This window comes from Falco naumanni, chromosome 5 (genome assembly GCF_017639655.2).
Source record: "Falco naumanni isolate bFalNau1 chromosome 5, bFalNau1.pat, whole genome shotgun sequence".
Classification (NCBI taxonomy): Eukaryota; Metazoa; Chordata; class Aves; order Falconiformes; family Falconidae; genus Falco; species Falco naumanni.
In genome coordinates, this window is record NC_054058.1 from 57,648,888 (window position 1) to 57,665,643 (window position 16,756).

General features: G+C 40.2%; 1 protein-coding gene across 4 annotated transcripts in view; it reads right to left on the bottom strand.

Annotated features, from left to right (window-relative positions):
* The window catches only part of PTPRR (protein tyrosine phosphatase receptor type R), a 147,985-nt gene that overhangs the window by 51,426 nt on the left and 79,803 nt on the right, over nucleotides 1-16,756 (bottom strand). For all 4 annotated transcript variants that reach the window (XM_040596481.1, XM_040596480.1, XM_040596482.1 and 1 more), the window contains 2 exons: nucleotides 13,162-13,272; nucleotides 6,243-6,499 (listed from right to left, as the gene is read on the bottom strand). In XM_040596481.1, the coding sequence (XP_040452415.1) occupies nucleotides 6,243-6,499; nucleotides 13,162-13,272 (368 nt within the window). The remainder of the gene's footprint in view (nucleotides 1-6,242; nucleotides 6,500-13,161; nucleotides 13,273-16,756) is intronic.

The following is a 16,756-nucleotide window of genomic DNA, read 5'->3' on the forward strand; positions in this document are numbered from 1 at the left end:
ACATGCCAAGCAGCCACCCTCAATCCAGTGGTTGGGAGCATGGCTACAGGAGGTTTATGTGCCATGTCCAAAGTGCTTTAATGACTTGGTGGCAGAGATGGACCGAAGCACAAAAATTCCAGTTTACTGGTCGGTGGTGCTTTGCAGATTCCTTCTGATAGGATATCACTGTAAAATTGTTCTCCAGCTAGTACTTTTGTGTTGATACATAGCTGTATTTTGAACAAATACACTGACATTTTCCTGAAAACAATCCCTAGGTTTTAAATTAAGAATGCAGAAAGCATATTCCGCTCCGCACAATAGGGTAAATTTACCCTCCAAATCTGTGCAAAGCTAGTATATTTTAGCCAGGAAATTCAAGGCCCCTTCCTGTAAACATATTAAGTTCCCATGCTTGTGACATAAACTACAAAACCTGGCATGTTTACAGTAGTCCAACTGCAAGGTGCTACCCTCTAAGCATTACTCAAAATGATTACTCACAATGGATGGTTTTGTATAAAGATAACAGATCAGCAACACTGTAATTATATTTGCAGCAACTGTGCTCTGTGACCTAAAAATCAGAGCAGAACCAGAGAGAATCGTTGGAAATTTCTCTCATCTATTAGAGTGGAGTTTGGGTTGAACAGTGGCATCCTGAGATGCAGCTGCCATTATATTAATGAGGTAAAGAGCACATCGGGTGCTTTAGCTTGGTTCCAACATTTCTTTTGAGGTTTTATTTGGTATACAGTATTGTCAAAATAATGATTCATTTTAATAGATCCTGCTTTTCTAACACCAGGAAAACAGGTATTACAGTTAGTGTTTGTCACCCACAGCATTTGTCATCCAGATGGCAATTGACAGGGCATAGAAACTGTAGAGGTGGCCAGAACAATAGTTGAATCTGTCTATGCAGAATAACTAATAAAAGAGAATAGTTATCAATATCAACATGGGATTTTTTTTCCACCTCCAAACCTGAAGCCCAAACTGTCCATGATTTTCTCTATAAAGGTGTCAAACACAAGATGTTTCTGAGGAAGGATGCCAAAGGCAGACCGAGAACAGTAACTGCTCTCTGTTACTGTGCGACTATATGTGTAAGTACCTCTTGCTAACACATTCCTGATTCAAACTTTATCTTTTGTCAGTGAGTTCCACAGACTACTATGGGTTATCTGATTAAGTTTTTTTAAATTACTTAAAAATACATTGCCTTTCTTTTCCATCAGACTATCCTTCTTTCTCATCTTATAAGGAAGTGGACAGAGGTGAGCATTTAGCAGCTTTATAATGCACATTATTTTAACTTTTATTACACTTACAGTGAGCTATACTCACTGTATGTCCACTGAAAACTTTTTAGAACAGGAACAAAGAATTCTATTGTCAATTTACAGGCATCTTTAGGATGGTAAGAAAAACTGCTTACAGCCTGTTAAATGTGACATAGTTTTTATAGCATTGCCCTGCTTTGTGGGGAAGAGTAACATCACACACGGTTCTCATGGTCAAGGTCAGGCCAAGATTTAGTCCTACTTGTTACATTTGTAGGGAGTTACACCTGGCACTGATTTAGGTGATTTCCCCCCACTACTATTCTCTATTCTGATTCCTGCTGATTTTCTCTGGAGGCTGCAGACCTGTTTGCATAGTGTATGTTGAACGATGTCAGTGAGCAGTCCTCTCTCCTCCAGTTTTGCTCATGCTGGCATTGCCTGCCTTACCTTCCACAGATTATCTTCTGTTTTCCCGTGTCGCAGCAGTGCTTCCATACCATTACAGAATGCTTTTATCTCACATTTAAAAAAAATTAAAATATTTTGTTATTTCACTTATCTGCCAGGTTTATGCTCTATTTGCCAAACCTTTTCTTCTATTATATTATCCACTCTCTTGTATTTATTTGTAAAGAGAAAAAAAAACTAGCATGAAGCACATGTAAAACATTACTTGGTCTGAATGAGAGTCCTGCATGCCCATAGCATCCTGATTTGTGAACATGAGGAGCTCTCGCTTTTAGACAGAAAAATTTTCCAATGAATACGCAATAGACAGAGAAAACATTGTGCTGTGATTTTTCCCACTGGTTATTCAGGTGTAATAGCCACAGTTTTAGGTCTTTGTGGCTAGGATGGAATGCAAATGTTTGCAAAAGCTTTCCAAAGCACTGTTTGTGTTTTTTAACACACACAGTAGAAGAGCTGTTTTCCACATTTTCTTTTCTTCCATGTACTTTTGCATGCTAGATAGTAACTAATTTGAACAAAGCAGTACATTCTGTACCAGTTAGTTGAAATACAGTTGTCCTAGGCACAAACAATACTGGAACTAAAACTCACAGCAGCAGTGGCTGCAGAAAAAGTAAATCTAGTTGTAGAACAAGTGAATATCGTGCTGATGTAGTAACTTATTTATATTTATATCTCCACCATGCTTGTGTTTTAACAACTTGCTGCTTGTACTAAGAATTTTCAATGCCTGACATGTCAGAATGAAATTTAAAATATCACATCCCACTTCACCAGATTTTGATTTTGGCTGGGACCATTCTTATCAAGATGAATTCTGGGCCAACTAGCAGAATTAAAGGAAGCCTTACTCTGCTGAAGGAAAAAGTATATATTATGCATATAAACCTGTAAAAGCCTAAGCAGAAAAAATAAACACTTATGCAATATTCATTTATGTGATAACGGAAGAGAGAAGGATTATTTACATCCTAAATTCAGGTGTCGGCACTATGATGTTGTGACAGTTCATCACCAAAGACACCCACAGGACAACATTAGCTCTCCTGCTCCTCCGGTCAGTAACAGCACTGTGTGGGTTGCTGATGGAGAAGGTCTTTGCTGCAAAAGAGCAGCAGTTGTGAAAACACCAGAAGAGAACAACTTTGACACACTCTACTGAATGACCTGGAGGACGCCAGGAAGCTCTGAAGCGAGCCCTTCACTTGCCTGCCCCATCTATCATTAACTGTAATAGAAAGGGGCCAGTGCCTCTTTGTTCAAACATCCTTCTCACCTCCACACCTGTCAGTCCATCCTCCACTCCTGGCCACCACCACTCCATCCTTTCCCCAACCACATGCTGCACATGGGTATGCATCCACGATCATCATCCAGGAAAATAACTCCCCTCCTGAGGTCACAGGGTCAGTTACCATCCTGGTTATATGACCACTGTCCCTCCTCCAAGAGCTACAGCCAAAGAATAAAAAATGCAGGCCACCCTGATGCCAGAGCTGAGTAGACTGTGAGCGCAGGGGAAGTGGCAGTGCTGCCCACAGCTGCAGGTGTCAGCCTCCCCGCGCTCAGACTCCCTCATAACGTCCTTCAGCAAGGCACCAAGCACTGGTGTATGGACCATGGACATGTCACGTAAAAATGGCATTCTGCACATTTGATAGTGCAAATGTTGCATAATCTGCTGGGGAGGCTGTGTCTTATAGAAATAGCTGAGGAAGAGCCTTTCCAGATATGCAGAAAAAAATGCACATGGACTTGGCTCTCGTATTCAGAAGCACAATGCATTTTAAGAAGCTGGACAAACTCCCAGAAACATTTTGATCTAGGCACAGTTATCCATTAACAAATTGTCTGCCTCCATAACAGCCAATGCTATTCCCAATAAAAATGGAAAGGCTCAGAGGGCCAGAAGATGATACGGTGCTTTGTGAAAACTCAGGTCCACCATATTTTTGCATTTAGATATGCTCCTTGAAGCAGCACCTAGTGTGCAGAGCTGGGAGAGGCTGAGGCAGGCATCATTGACTTTGCTGCCCCATCCTTCAGAGATTCTGTCACAAACTTCCCATCTAGATAGCCAGGCACAGTGGCTGGCTCCCTCCCTGGTTTGGCCCACGGTCCATTGATTTATCTTTGGAGAGATACAGTTTGGTCTGGATCCTACTAGGCATTTCATGACCATGGATCGCAATTAAGGAATCAAACCAGGGAGTTTGGATAGTTAGAAAATACTGCTCAGGAACCATCCGGCCAAAGAAATCACAATGATAAATTTGTCAAGGACTCCCCATATCCACACTATCCTACCAAGAGCTTCTTTCCCTGGCAGAAAGCAAAATCAGGGTAGCAAACATTCTTGTATGGGTGCCCCAGGCTGTGGCTATGAGCAGGAGGGGACCTGCAGGCTTGACCCCACTCCATATTATGGAGAAAGGGCTGTGAGCAGACTGTCTTGTGCAGTGTGCTGCTTGCAGTGTGCAGACCCAGGCTGTAAGGTCCACTGCTCCCATGTGTAACGAGGATGGCCCAAGCTTGCCTAGTGCAAGGTTGTTGTGGGGCAGAAAGGTGGAGAGGGGTTTTAAACTGTCCACATACCTGGTCATTAGATGATGACCGAACCAGTATGTGTTGCTGCATTATCACTTCTTGTCTCCTATGCTTCTGTTTGTCAAAATGTGTGCAAATTTGTTCATAATACAGGAAATAGGAAATAAATAAGGAATATACATAATAATAGCTGGTTATGTCAGAGGAAGAGAAGACAACCAATTCCCTAAAGTTCTCTCCCTCACATCCCCAGACATTCGTATCACTGAGCTTGAAATAAACTTAAACCACCAGTTCTCAGAAGTGGACTTGGGCTCAGAAAGTGTAACTGTGTTAAACGAGACAAAAAGAACTGAAGAATGGGATGTTATCACAATTGCTTTCACTTTTTCAAAACGACCTGTTAGTGTTTTTTTACAGTAGAAACTGAAGTGCTCAGTTCTTTCAACTTTTTTTCGCCGTAGTAATAAGCTGAAATGCCTGTTTTATTTGATCAAACATCAGGTTTACTTTCCTCTTTGTATCTCAGCTCTCCATTTTGACACATCTGACTCATAACTTTGCCTTTGTAAAGAATGAAATTTGGTTTAGGAGTGTTAAATGCTGAGTTCCTATATGTGGTGGTGGAAATTAAGATCCTAGATCAATAGCTTTTGCTTTCTTTGTTTGAGCAACAGAAAAATTTCTTCCCCGATTCTTAAGTACAAACTCCCTCTACAAATTCCTTCACCCCAATCCCTCTCAACTATTACATGTGCTATGTTAGGTACTGGGTATTATAAACCTAATATGCAATCCCCATGCTGTGGAATGAAAGAAAATATCAAAATGTATTTAATTGCTTCCTCCATTCCTTATTTTTGTAGCTGCAGTGATATCACTATATATTTTGTGACAGCTCTGCCTTTCAGCAGCTTTTACTCATGGAAGAACCATCCCTCTCCCTTAGCTCTGTCTGTGCCTCATAAAGCCATTGATAAAATCTCTGTCATTGAAATCCCATGGTTCAAGCTGAATCAGGGCTACTGCTCGACTCTGACTGTCCTCACAGACAAGGCTGCATTTGGTCTCCTTTTCATTCCGATTTCCCCATTATATCTGCATGGCGTCTGTTCTTTCATGTATCATCTGTGCCAGGGTAGAAGAGTTCAGTTGCACGGCTGCATGCTACATTAGTTATTCAGGGCACTGATGCTTTATGAAAGCTGCCTGCAGCCAACAGGCAAGAAATTATATAGGTTTCTAACACAGGAGAGACAGATGTCAGTGTGCATTCTCCCGTGGGAAGAATAACTAGTTTTATGAGAAGAGCACTGGCCCAGTTTTTGAAACTTAGAATGAATGGCAAGGTTTGGTACCCAAGTATTTCTGACGAGCAGCACACAAGGGGCGGTTTCATTACTAATCACTTCTTCCTCTTTTTTGTAAAGCCTGTAGACCTTGGACTGTATCCCAACCATCATGGAAAGCTGGATTTAAGAAGAAAAATTATCTGAAGGTAATAATGGGAACACTGTATGAGATTGGTAAATGCACTCAGTGTGAATATTTCTTCTTTCTAAATTTCCCATGTGCTAGGTACTCCCTGACAATGAGAAAGATTAGCCCTTGTGCCCTCTGCCAGGATCTCCAGGATCAAAACAGTCAACAAATCAATGGGAAATGAAAAATTATTTCTTTGGAGTAATTGTTGGAAAGGGGAAAAGCAAATTAGCAAAAAGAATTCCAGTACTGCTGTCAATCTCAGCCCAAACTTCTGGACGTTTGTTCATACGAAAACAAAAGGAAAGGAGAGAATACCCACGAGACAGATATTAAGACACCATGATCCCACTTCTCAGCTGTCTGCATGGCAAAGTCTCCCATTCATTGACAGAAGATGCACACATGAAATCATGCAGCATCAGTATAACAAAACAGAATAAATCCTGAATGCACCAGGCACCATCCTACCTTTCCTGGAGCCCCACAGGTTTCATTCTGAAAGGAGACGGACTGACACACAGGGGAGGTTTGAGCTCAGGAACACACTGGCCTTGAGGATCCACTACTACATTGACAACCTTTGGAGTCTGTTGAGGCTGGACCATGCTGTTGGTGGTCTTAGACTGAGATGTCTGCAAGGGAAGGGGTGAGAGGTGGATCTCCTGCTTCTTTTCCTTCTCTTGTCTCAGTGACAACTGGATCTTCTCCTTTAATCTGTACAGAACCTACAGAAATAAAGAGGAAATCCCCATCTCAATACCCTGGTAAACAAGGCAAGGAAGGTATCACAAGTGCTGGGTAAGTGTGGCTTTCATTCCTAGAAGGTGAGCCACAAGTTGTGTCACTGTGTTTCCCACAACAGGATAAATATTCCATTACATAAACCAGTGTGTACATGTGGGCAATAGGGATTTTAACAGTACTCATTGTGAGCCAGTAATTATTTGCAATACCAGTAGTCGTATTATTAAAGGGGCAAATAACATAGAATGGAAAACCGTTACAGAAGACACTGTGAAGAGGGAAATACTGATACATAAAGTAATTGCAGAAATATTTGTAAGAATTTAACACAAGAGAGACAATGGCCCAAAATAAAATAAATGCTCATGATATATGCAGGTACAAGTCTCTAATTATAGCAGCCTCCATTTGTTCTTAAAATCTCTTACTCATTTTGCATGGAGCTGATGGTTGAACAGAGTAACTTTACTAGGCCACTTCTGTAATGGTAGACTGCTACTGCTCTGAAATACTCCTTAGGAAGATATTCTCAATATCCTCAGAGAAGCATAACCTGTTCTGGAATAAAGCTGAAGCAATGTGTGGCCTATGAAGCTATTTATGCACCTGTTCAAAAAATTGTGTTTTACAGTTATCGAGACATTGATGTCCAAACATACTGGTATACCAGGATTCTCTTCCCACCTATTGCTTATGAACTTGGATGTCAGATATCTGCAGCAAAAGCTTCTCAGTAGTTGTGCTGATCCTCTTCCCCTGAACTCCACACCCACATTGCTGCACAGCAGCTCGGTGAGGGCTGGCGGGCAGCGTGTGCTCGGACGCGTCCCTCCAGAGGAACCTGTGTTACACCTATTTAACACATCTTACCTCTCTTGATGGGAATGCAAAAAATGATTTCTGAGCTGTAGTTGTGCCACTTTCAAAACGTGCCTTGCAACCTATGAAACTTATGAGAATTACTGTTCTAAGTATTGTTTGGGAGGTGGGTGATAGGCACTTACGCAGCTTTTTGAAGGTGTCTGCAGATACCCTCCTGCCTTCTACTGTGCTTTATCTGTTGCTGTAAAACATTTAGATTGAATCCTGGTTTGTAAAGCCATAAAGACGAAGCCTATATCAAAGCATTTTTCCAGTGCAAGTCAGAAGCTCTTTGACAGCTGTTTCCCCGCTAGCACTGCATTAAGATCTATCACTCCATAGCCTTCCAGAGAAGACTGGATGTATCTGATGAGTTTGTTTTTCCAAGGATTAGCCTTAGAGGTTTAGCTAGGAACTGGCCTAATGACATTAGCAATACACCCATTAAACAAGACTTAGCTAAGTAATCCATCTGTTCATTCAGAAGAGTTCAGAATTAAATTGCATGGATAAGATAAGCTGCTCTTTGCCATTATTTTGCAGAAAAAAACAACCCTACTGTGAAGCAAGGCCACAGGTATCAGTAAAGATAAGACAGGGCCTTGAAATATTTTAACCTTCTTTTTCTCCAGTGACTGCTTTTGTCTCATTTGTTTCTGGTAACCCACAGATACACAGCTCTGACATTCATGGTCATGACAATGTTAACCATACCTTCTTGTCACTGATACACCTCAAAGTTTTGTCCCTTGGAGACCCAGGGAATTATGGTTTTGATTTCCAAAAACGTGGATGAGTATTATTTAATATCTTTTTTAATACTCTATTATTAGACACTAGGAAAAAAGATAGCTTGCCACCAGCAGAAATTGAAAAAAAAGCTAAAGGACCACATTTGATTTAAGAGTTAACATACTTTCCTCAGAAAGTGTGGTCAGGGCCGTTGTGTTTTAATGAATGCCAGGTGAAAGTCAAACAAACAAGAATGGCCAAAAAGACAGTGATCAAGTCTATTACCAAGCTCTGCAGAGGGAACAACTTAGTTGTACTCATATTTCAAATCAGTTTAAACACATCTGTCAGTATGGATGGAAACAGATACAAAGCTGCTAAATTAGGAAAACTGCCATTTTACCAATACCTCAGATTATTCATTGTGAGGCTAATCAAGAGGCATACAAGGACACACAAGGTGAGTCACTTGGAATTTTTCACGTATTAAGCCTAGGGTTCAAAGTCACAGTCCAAAAGGAAAATAATCTTCTTTCTGCCTCCTTTTTGACTCAGCTTATATGGAAGAATTACAGGGTGCTGGCAGTGTGACATTCACCCTTTGTATCTCTGCTCAGATTTCTGCAAAGGAAAGCTGACATGTTGCGCCCTAGCTGGGCCAGAACCTCCTACCTACCCATTCAAAATACCAGTGGAAACTGCTTTTATTCATCTTCAGAGATCGGAAGGAAATCCCAGAATGAAGATGTTGGCAATGGTTATGTGCAGCAGTGATATGAAAATTTTCATCTGCCTAGAGATATTTAGGGTACCCAGGACTGTATAGTAAAATGTCCCAGAAACAACAGATAATAAGAAAATTCACTCTAATTAAAAGTGTCCTCTCTAACAAGTACTTATTAACATGTGTGTGAGCCTACGTGTGTGTCTCTGCATGAGCAGAGCTATTGTGTGCATGTATACATGAGAAGAAAATCAGGTAACAAAATTTCCCTCAAAACCTGGGGAAGGGATGAATGAACAAAAATGTGACAGATGTGAGGCGTGTTATTTCAGGCATTACTGGGAGGCATTTGGATACCATGATTTGAACAGACTATAAAAAGTTCTGTAGAAGAATAATAGCAGAATTCAGACAATCTAGGACTAGTTTACAGACAGAAGCCACCTAATTTTGAGTTGGCTTAAACACTCTTGCAGTACGATAAAAATACATGCTTTTAATTTTGATGTAAATCTTTATACTGCCAAAAGTTGAAGTTGAGAGACTCATATTTGTTAGCTGTATAAATTCTATAATCCAAGTGCTTTCAGCAGTTCTGTACCACTTGAGGAATCCTGAAACTTGCAAGGTTAAGAACAAGAGATAGGTCATGTGAAAATGTGATGTGGGAATGGATTTTTTCATTATTCAATGTTCTTCTTGTTAAACAAATTCTAAAATACAATCATGAAGGTAAAAAAATATTTATTGTTTAAGTAACTATCTCCCTAAAACATCAAATAACTGTTCATAACTCATAAAACACTGGAGACAGTAATAAAAATATAGATCCTCACAATTTGTTGGCAAGGTAAAGTTCATGGAATCATAGATTCATAGAATAATTTGGGTTGGAATGGACCTTTAAAGATCACCAAGTCCAAATTCCTTGCCATAAGCAGGGACATCTTTCACAAGTCAAGTTGCTCAAAGTTCATGGCTTTCATTATTTTAAATGAAAAAATCCTACTTTTTGATTATTTTTTTTAATTGGGAAAAAGAAAAACATTTAGAAACCCCTCTTATTACAACTAACTACAAATATTCCATAATCTGAAAGTGATATTTCCAGACTACTAAACAGATACTTGTATGCACATATTTTTTTGTAAAAAAAAAAAAAAAAAAAGGATATGCAAACATACTGGTTTATTAAAACAGGCACAATTAGTAAGAAATCTGATAGCAAATAATTTAATCCACTGTCAAATACTGTGTTATTTAGTAAATGAAGTGATGGCTCAGTTATTTTTCCACCTATGTAAAATAAGAAATAAAGACACCTGTTTTACACATGGGAGTGCTAAAAATATTTATTCTTACTTAGCACTTTGCTTGGCTAACTTTATAAATGACGCACGATGTTCCCAGTGGATGTGAGCCCATGGTCAGCCCATGATGAGGATAGCAATGAGCTACACGTTGGCTTCCACATGTGATGAATTGCTCCTGAGATGCAAGAGGTTCCCATACCACAACAATGAGGACTAGCTCAGTAAATTAATAAAACAACCTCAGGGGTACAATTTACAAATCCAAATGGGCTACTGTATTACACTGTTTAGGAATACTCTGCACTGCAGGTTTTCACATATATAGGTCAGATATTTGTTAAATTTCAGCCAAGCATTAAGAAGCCTAAAAAGTGTTAACACACAGTGCACTCTCAGCACAGGGAAGCATCATGATTTGTAAAAGCCAGTTAAGAGATAAGGCTGCATGTTTTTCAATTTCCGTAGAAATTACATGGTACAAAGCAGTAACACTGGCAATTCAGCTGCCATACACTGAACACTGTTGATCATCATAATCATCAAAGTACTTCCTACTCCATACTGTAAAGAACCCTCCCAAGTCATCTACAGATGCAGGCTACGCTTCTGGTTTTGGATCCTCTAAACTACAAATAACCACCTATGGACAAACAGGTGCCTACCCTGTCACTTTAAAAAAGGGGCTGTATTTTGGTGGTCTTCTATGGTTGCTACAGCCAAAGCTACTTAGGATGAGCCCTAATGCCTTATGCTAAAGCTGAATGGTCTGATAGACTGCAATGGCTGAATCTGAAATAACGAATTCCTATTTTTCGTAAATATGCCACTCTGACACATACAAAGTGGGATGATAAACAATTGTGAGCTGTTTCTTAGCCTTACAGATTGCACATACTCGATGTATCAGCAGGTCCTGGCAAAATCTGAGACAATGTCCACTTACACAGTCTGAACAGTTGCACACATAAAGATACAGGTTGGATTTGGGAAGGGACAGAAAGGGGAATGCCTGCAGGAAAGACCACAGCATCATAGTAAATCCATCTGGAAGGGAGTTCGAGGACTCTACTATTATTTACCTCTGCCCTAACTCTAGATCAGCTACACCCAAACTATTCCTGACAGATGCTTGCCTAAAACCTCAATGGGTGAAAACTCCTGAGCTTCCCCCAAGCAATGCACTCTGGGATCTACTGACCCATGCGATAACAAAGTTCTTTCTAAGGAGTCAGCCAAATCACCCTTTCAAAATTTTTTCTTCTTTTCCAGTCTCCAGTGGAGAATGTATTATCTTCCTTACTACAGCCTTTGAAATCTTTTCATGTTTGAGAACTATCATGTTTCTCCTTGCTCTATCATAAATAAACAAAAATTATTTCATGTCTTCTGTATTTCTGATCAGTCTTGTATCTCCTCTCTACTACAACTGCCCAACATTTTTCACAAGTGTGGTATTTGACAGAGACCACAGAGAAAGAGTAGCAATAACCAAATTATTACCAGAGCCAACCTGAATGCAGATCTTGGAGATCTTATCCTCTTGTATACACCCCAGGGCAAGAAGTATATTTTTTCCAACAAGGTGATGTTACTCATTTACTTCAGTGTCTGCTCTGTGGTACTGCTGGAACCTTTCCTACAGAACTGTTGCTTTGCCATGTATTTCTTGTGTTGTATTGATACACACAATTAGAGCTCTTGTCCCTGCCAAGCAGCATTCTTGTTACTTTCCACCTTTTCTCCAGCACCTTACGAATATTTAAAGTTCTGATACTGTCCTCCAAAATGCTTACAATTCTAAATACCATCTCTGTTTCCAAATAATGAATGAAAATATTGTGTAGTTCCAGAACAAGGACAAACAACATTTTCTATACCCTTCTAGTTAAATAGTCAGTAATGACCAAAATATCTGCTCCTCCAAAGTAAAGAATTTGAGTAAAATTTAGTACTTCTAGAATTACTCTCCTATTTTTGAGTGAGATGGCATGGAGAAATGGAGATGACTAGGCAGTAGAAATTACATGAACCGACAGTGTTTGTGAAAAAATAAGTGCTTTTCAAATCTTTGGGAGATTTTAAAAGCTTAAACAAGATTTTGTTAAAATGTCATCATTTATTAATACCTTAAGTTTAGACATTCTTTCCATCTTAAGGTTGCAAGCAGGAAATCCATCCAGTTTAAAGAAGATTAAATGTGTTTGAGAGCAAAATATCTCAAAAGACTCCAATACTATGTGTTCATAAATGTTAAGAATTGTCATGGAGTTTAGTAAACCTTTTTATTTATGCACTATAGAAGAAACATACAATTCAGAGAAGGAAAACATGTGAGATACAACATTGGAAAAAATCCAGAAATTATCCTATGAAAGTCAGTGGTGGTGCAGTGTTGTTCATCTTTCGTGCAAACCTTCCACATCTCATAGTCAGTGTATTAGAAGTATGTCTAATGCCCAGAAATGTGGCCACTGAAATCAGACAACGTGAATGGCAAAGCTGTCCAAAATGTGATCACTCTTTCATGTACTTACTAATCATTTCAGTTTAAAATTTTAAAATGCTTATATTTGACACACGAATACTGACTGACATACACTCTTAACACTGTGCACTGACAATATTGTATCAATGTGGTGTTGTTTTGATTATCTAATAAAATTGAAATATAGGCAGCTAACAGAGCTTCAGGAATCCTGGGACCTTAGTAAGCAGGTTGAGATGCCATCACTCACATCACTACACAATTGCTCTGCTGATTTAAGAGTCCATTATTTATTTCTTCAGCTTCCTTCTAGTTACATTCTTCAATTGGACTCAAAATATATCAAGAAATTTGGTTCCTCAAACTTTGGCTTCACAGCATTATGAGACTGAACGACTCTTACTTTGTAGCTGAGTTTTCAGTAGCTTTGAGAAAACAACTGTCATGAAAAGATTGTGTGACTCTATCCTTCAGACTGAGAAAAGCATGGAGTAAAGAACAGCAAAAAAAGGTAAAAAGGAAACTTACCATTAAACAAGTTACTAGAATGACAAAGATGCTGAGAAATATGACAACCGCATAAAATCCTTCTTTGCTCCAGATTTTGTCTGCTTCACGCTGGCCTTGCAAAACATTTTTCTTTTTTAAGCAACAAAACAGAAAGAGGAAAAGAAAAAAAAGTTACACAGCAGCGTGCGCAGATTAAATAGCTCTTGTCAGGCATTAATCACCCGGTCCTCAGCTTTGTCACAGTTCACATTGCACAGTATATGGCACTCTGAACACTGCTATTTGCACACCCACCTCAGCCACGCACCCTGCCTGCACTCCATGGGTCCGTGTGCCTGCGTGTGACCCAGGGGTCCTAATGCTACGTGAGATGATCTAAGACCTTCTCTGTGGCGGCTGAGATAATCCTTCACCAGGAGTCATAGGCTGGTTGAAGGTAAGCAAACAAGACCCGTGGTCTTTCTTGGAAACTACCTGGCTCATCAGGTAAAAGGGCAGTGCTCCCGTCCTGCCTCTTCCTCCCCAGTGCTTATCTCCGGCCCCAGCACCCACGCACCAGCATCGGGAATGTTGACACTTGACACAGGAGGAGCAAAGAGCAGGTTGATTTCCTGGTTTGCCTTTGTGAGCTGGGAAGCCCCGACACTGTCACCTTTAGATTACATGCACACATAAACGTGCATACGTAAAAAATTACCATTATGACGAAAGTAATCTCCTTATCTACCTATCTGTAATTCTGAACGTTCTTAAAGTGATCTCATTATCTTTGGGTCCCTGCTGATAGTACATTTCTAAAACAGCTGTGCACACCAAAATTTCCAGAACTCCTGAGGAACTCCTGGGGATTATGTGATAATAATTGTAAAATCATTTATTTGGGGCTTTGTTGCAGTGTGGGGACTTGGTTGGGCTATTCAATTACCAGAATTTCACTAAGTTTCCAAACAGAGATTTGTAGTAGAAACAGGGCACATGTATCCTTGGTCTAACTGCAATATATTATTCAGAATAAAGTATGTTGTCTTGTGTTTCTGTGAACACAGTTCAGTAGACATTGCTTTCCCAATTTTCAGCTATTTGTTTTCCTTTCTTAGTTGTGTATTTTCAGTACAGTTCTCAAGGCTGGTAAAAATTAGTTTCTTAAATTCTGGTTTCCGCTGGTCTTGGCATTTCCCTTTCACTGAAATCCCCTATGGCTTTAATTAAACTTCTTGTTTAACTAGTGAGTTTTTCCTTCCCATCTCAAGGTGGCCTTTTTTCCCCTTTGGGAACATTGTGTAAGAGGACTGGGAGTTTCTATAGAGGAAAGAGTTGCTCCGTTTAAAGATGACTGGCTGCTCACTGGACCTGTGTAACTGCAGGGACCGTCTAGCACTTTACATGGGTACTTCATGCTCCAAAGTCTGCTTAAGTACCCATTAGCCTGCTCTTTTGAACAGTCAATATATCAAGCAAACTCCTTGTGTCCATCAGCCTCCCAAACACAGAAAGTCCTCATGAAGCTGAATTCATGTAGAAAGGCTTGCTGAGGAGGAGGAGGAGATCGTGGCCTGGGGAAGAGAGGACAAGTTGACTGTTTCAGAACAGAAAGCATAATAAAGAAGAGTTTTCTTTGGAAGTCATAACCATAGGGACCGGAATGGAAATCTTTCATCCTCTGCTGCTTGTAGAGTGTGTGTGTGCGTCTGTGTCTGTGTCTGTCTGTGTCTGTGTCTCTGTGTGTGTTTGTTCACACAGTGTTTCATGATCTGGGCTTAAAAGTATTGCAGGTATTGACAGTTTAACAAGGTTTATAAGTGTCAGTCTGGTGTTTAGTGAGCAACTTAAAAATCAGGGCTTTCAAAGATAAGCTGGAAATCTTGCCAAACTTTTCTGCAAAAATTGTTCCTAGACATACTCCAACAGCACTGCCACTCTAGCAGGGTGCAGCTCTCCGTGCAATCTGCTACCTCAGCACAGCAAGGTTATTCCACTGCGCTCACAGCACAGGAGTCTGGTCCCACTGCTGGCTCACAGCCCAAATCTGCAGCTGCTCCACACTCGGGATGCTCCTGTGGAATCCCATGGCAAAAGGAGCAGCTGTAGCTCTGGCCCATTAGCTATAAACTGTTTGACCCTGGGTGGGTTACCTGATGGGTTTCCAGTGTTTCAGATTTCTCAGGAGGAAACATAGATAAAAAGCAGGAGCTGAAGGAGAACTGGCCATGCTGACCTTTTGTAAGGGAGTAAATGAAGTGGGTTTGTACCTCTTCACTTAAAGGACAAATACACTAAAAAGTAAATGAAGAGCTAATGGGATTTTTTGACTCAGTGGGTGAAAGACTTAAATGAACTGTAATTCATTAGTGTCACAAAAGTCTTTAAATATTTTATAATAGACTTTGTATGCATAACTGAGTCTAAGAGAATTAATCTCTATGATGTCTAATGGTATGTATATTCAGGATACATCTTTCCCTGATTTGTCTCTCTAAAAATTAAGTTCAAAGAGTATTAACAAATGCTGTAAAAAGAGTAAAAAATGTATGCCACGACTTAAACACATCTTGCAAACCAATTTGAAACACTTTAGTAGTACCTTCACCTACCCAAGGAAATCTCTCCCCCAGATCTGACTGTAGGACAGCAGAACCATTGCTTAACCTGCTCCCCAGTGACAGAAGAGGCTGTGACCTCCAGTAACTGAGTCATCTCACACCCATGATAAGGAATTGCTTTCTGAAACATCAGTACTGCTCATTCAGAACTTTGTTCCTCAGTCTGGGAAAACTGATAAGAGGGACAGCAACTGCCACGCTCACTACAGATTGCTGATGCCCAAGAAACAATCTTGCACGGTGGCCAAACGGTAGGGGAAAAGCAAAAAAGAGAGAGGGCTCCTGTTCATGACCACGGGCAACGAGCCTCCCGTATGGAGGTGTGCTGTATCTCAGCTGACTGATGTTACTCCACATTTCTCACACTCAGTCAGGAACATCTCCCTGCCTGAGAATCCACCAAGAGTTTCGGATAGTTTTTGAGGAGTGGGAATGTACCCCTGCCATCAGAGGGCAGGAAGATAAACTCAAACTAAGCTGTGAAAAGCCACAGGGGAATGTCAGAGCAGGTGGGGTGGCAGGAGCGTTCCAGTAGAGTAGTTCAGAAACTATCAGGTCCTAGAGCAAACCTGGCTACAAGGAGGCAGGCTCATCGTTATGTACAGCATCAAAAGCATCATAGCCCAGTGTTTGACTCCGTTCCTAAGGAGTCTCCACAATCAGGTGAATCATTCAGGCAGAATTAGCCAGGTTAATTTAAACAGTTTAAATTCAGCATAATTTGAGTTTGGAAGAATGTATTCTTAACAATCCCATGCTATCACTAACCTTACTGACGAGTGCCTGCACAGGTATGTGCTTTGCTCTGAACTGGCCCAAATGGGTTTAGAAAATACTTTTTATAAACCTATTTTTTAATAAAAATGTCATTAAAAATACACTCTGGCCTTTCTGGTCTTATTATGGAAAACTAGTGGACTATTTGTACAAATGAATAAAATGAGCAGCCAGCTTTTGATAATAACAAGAGAGACATCGACCTACAGTAGTCACTGTAAAGTGTGTGACTGAAA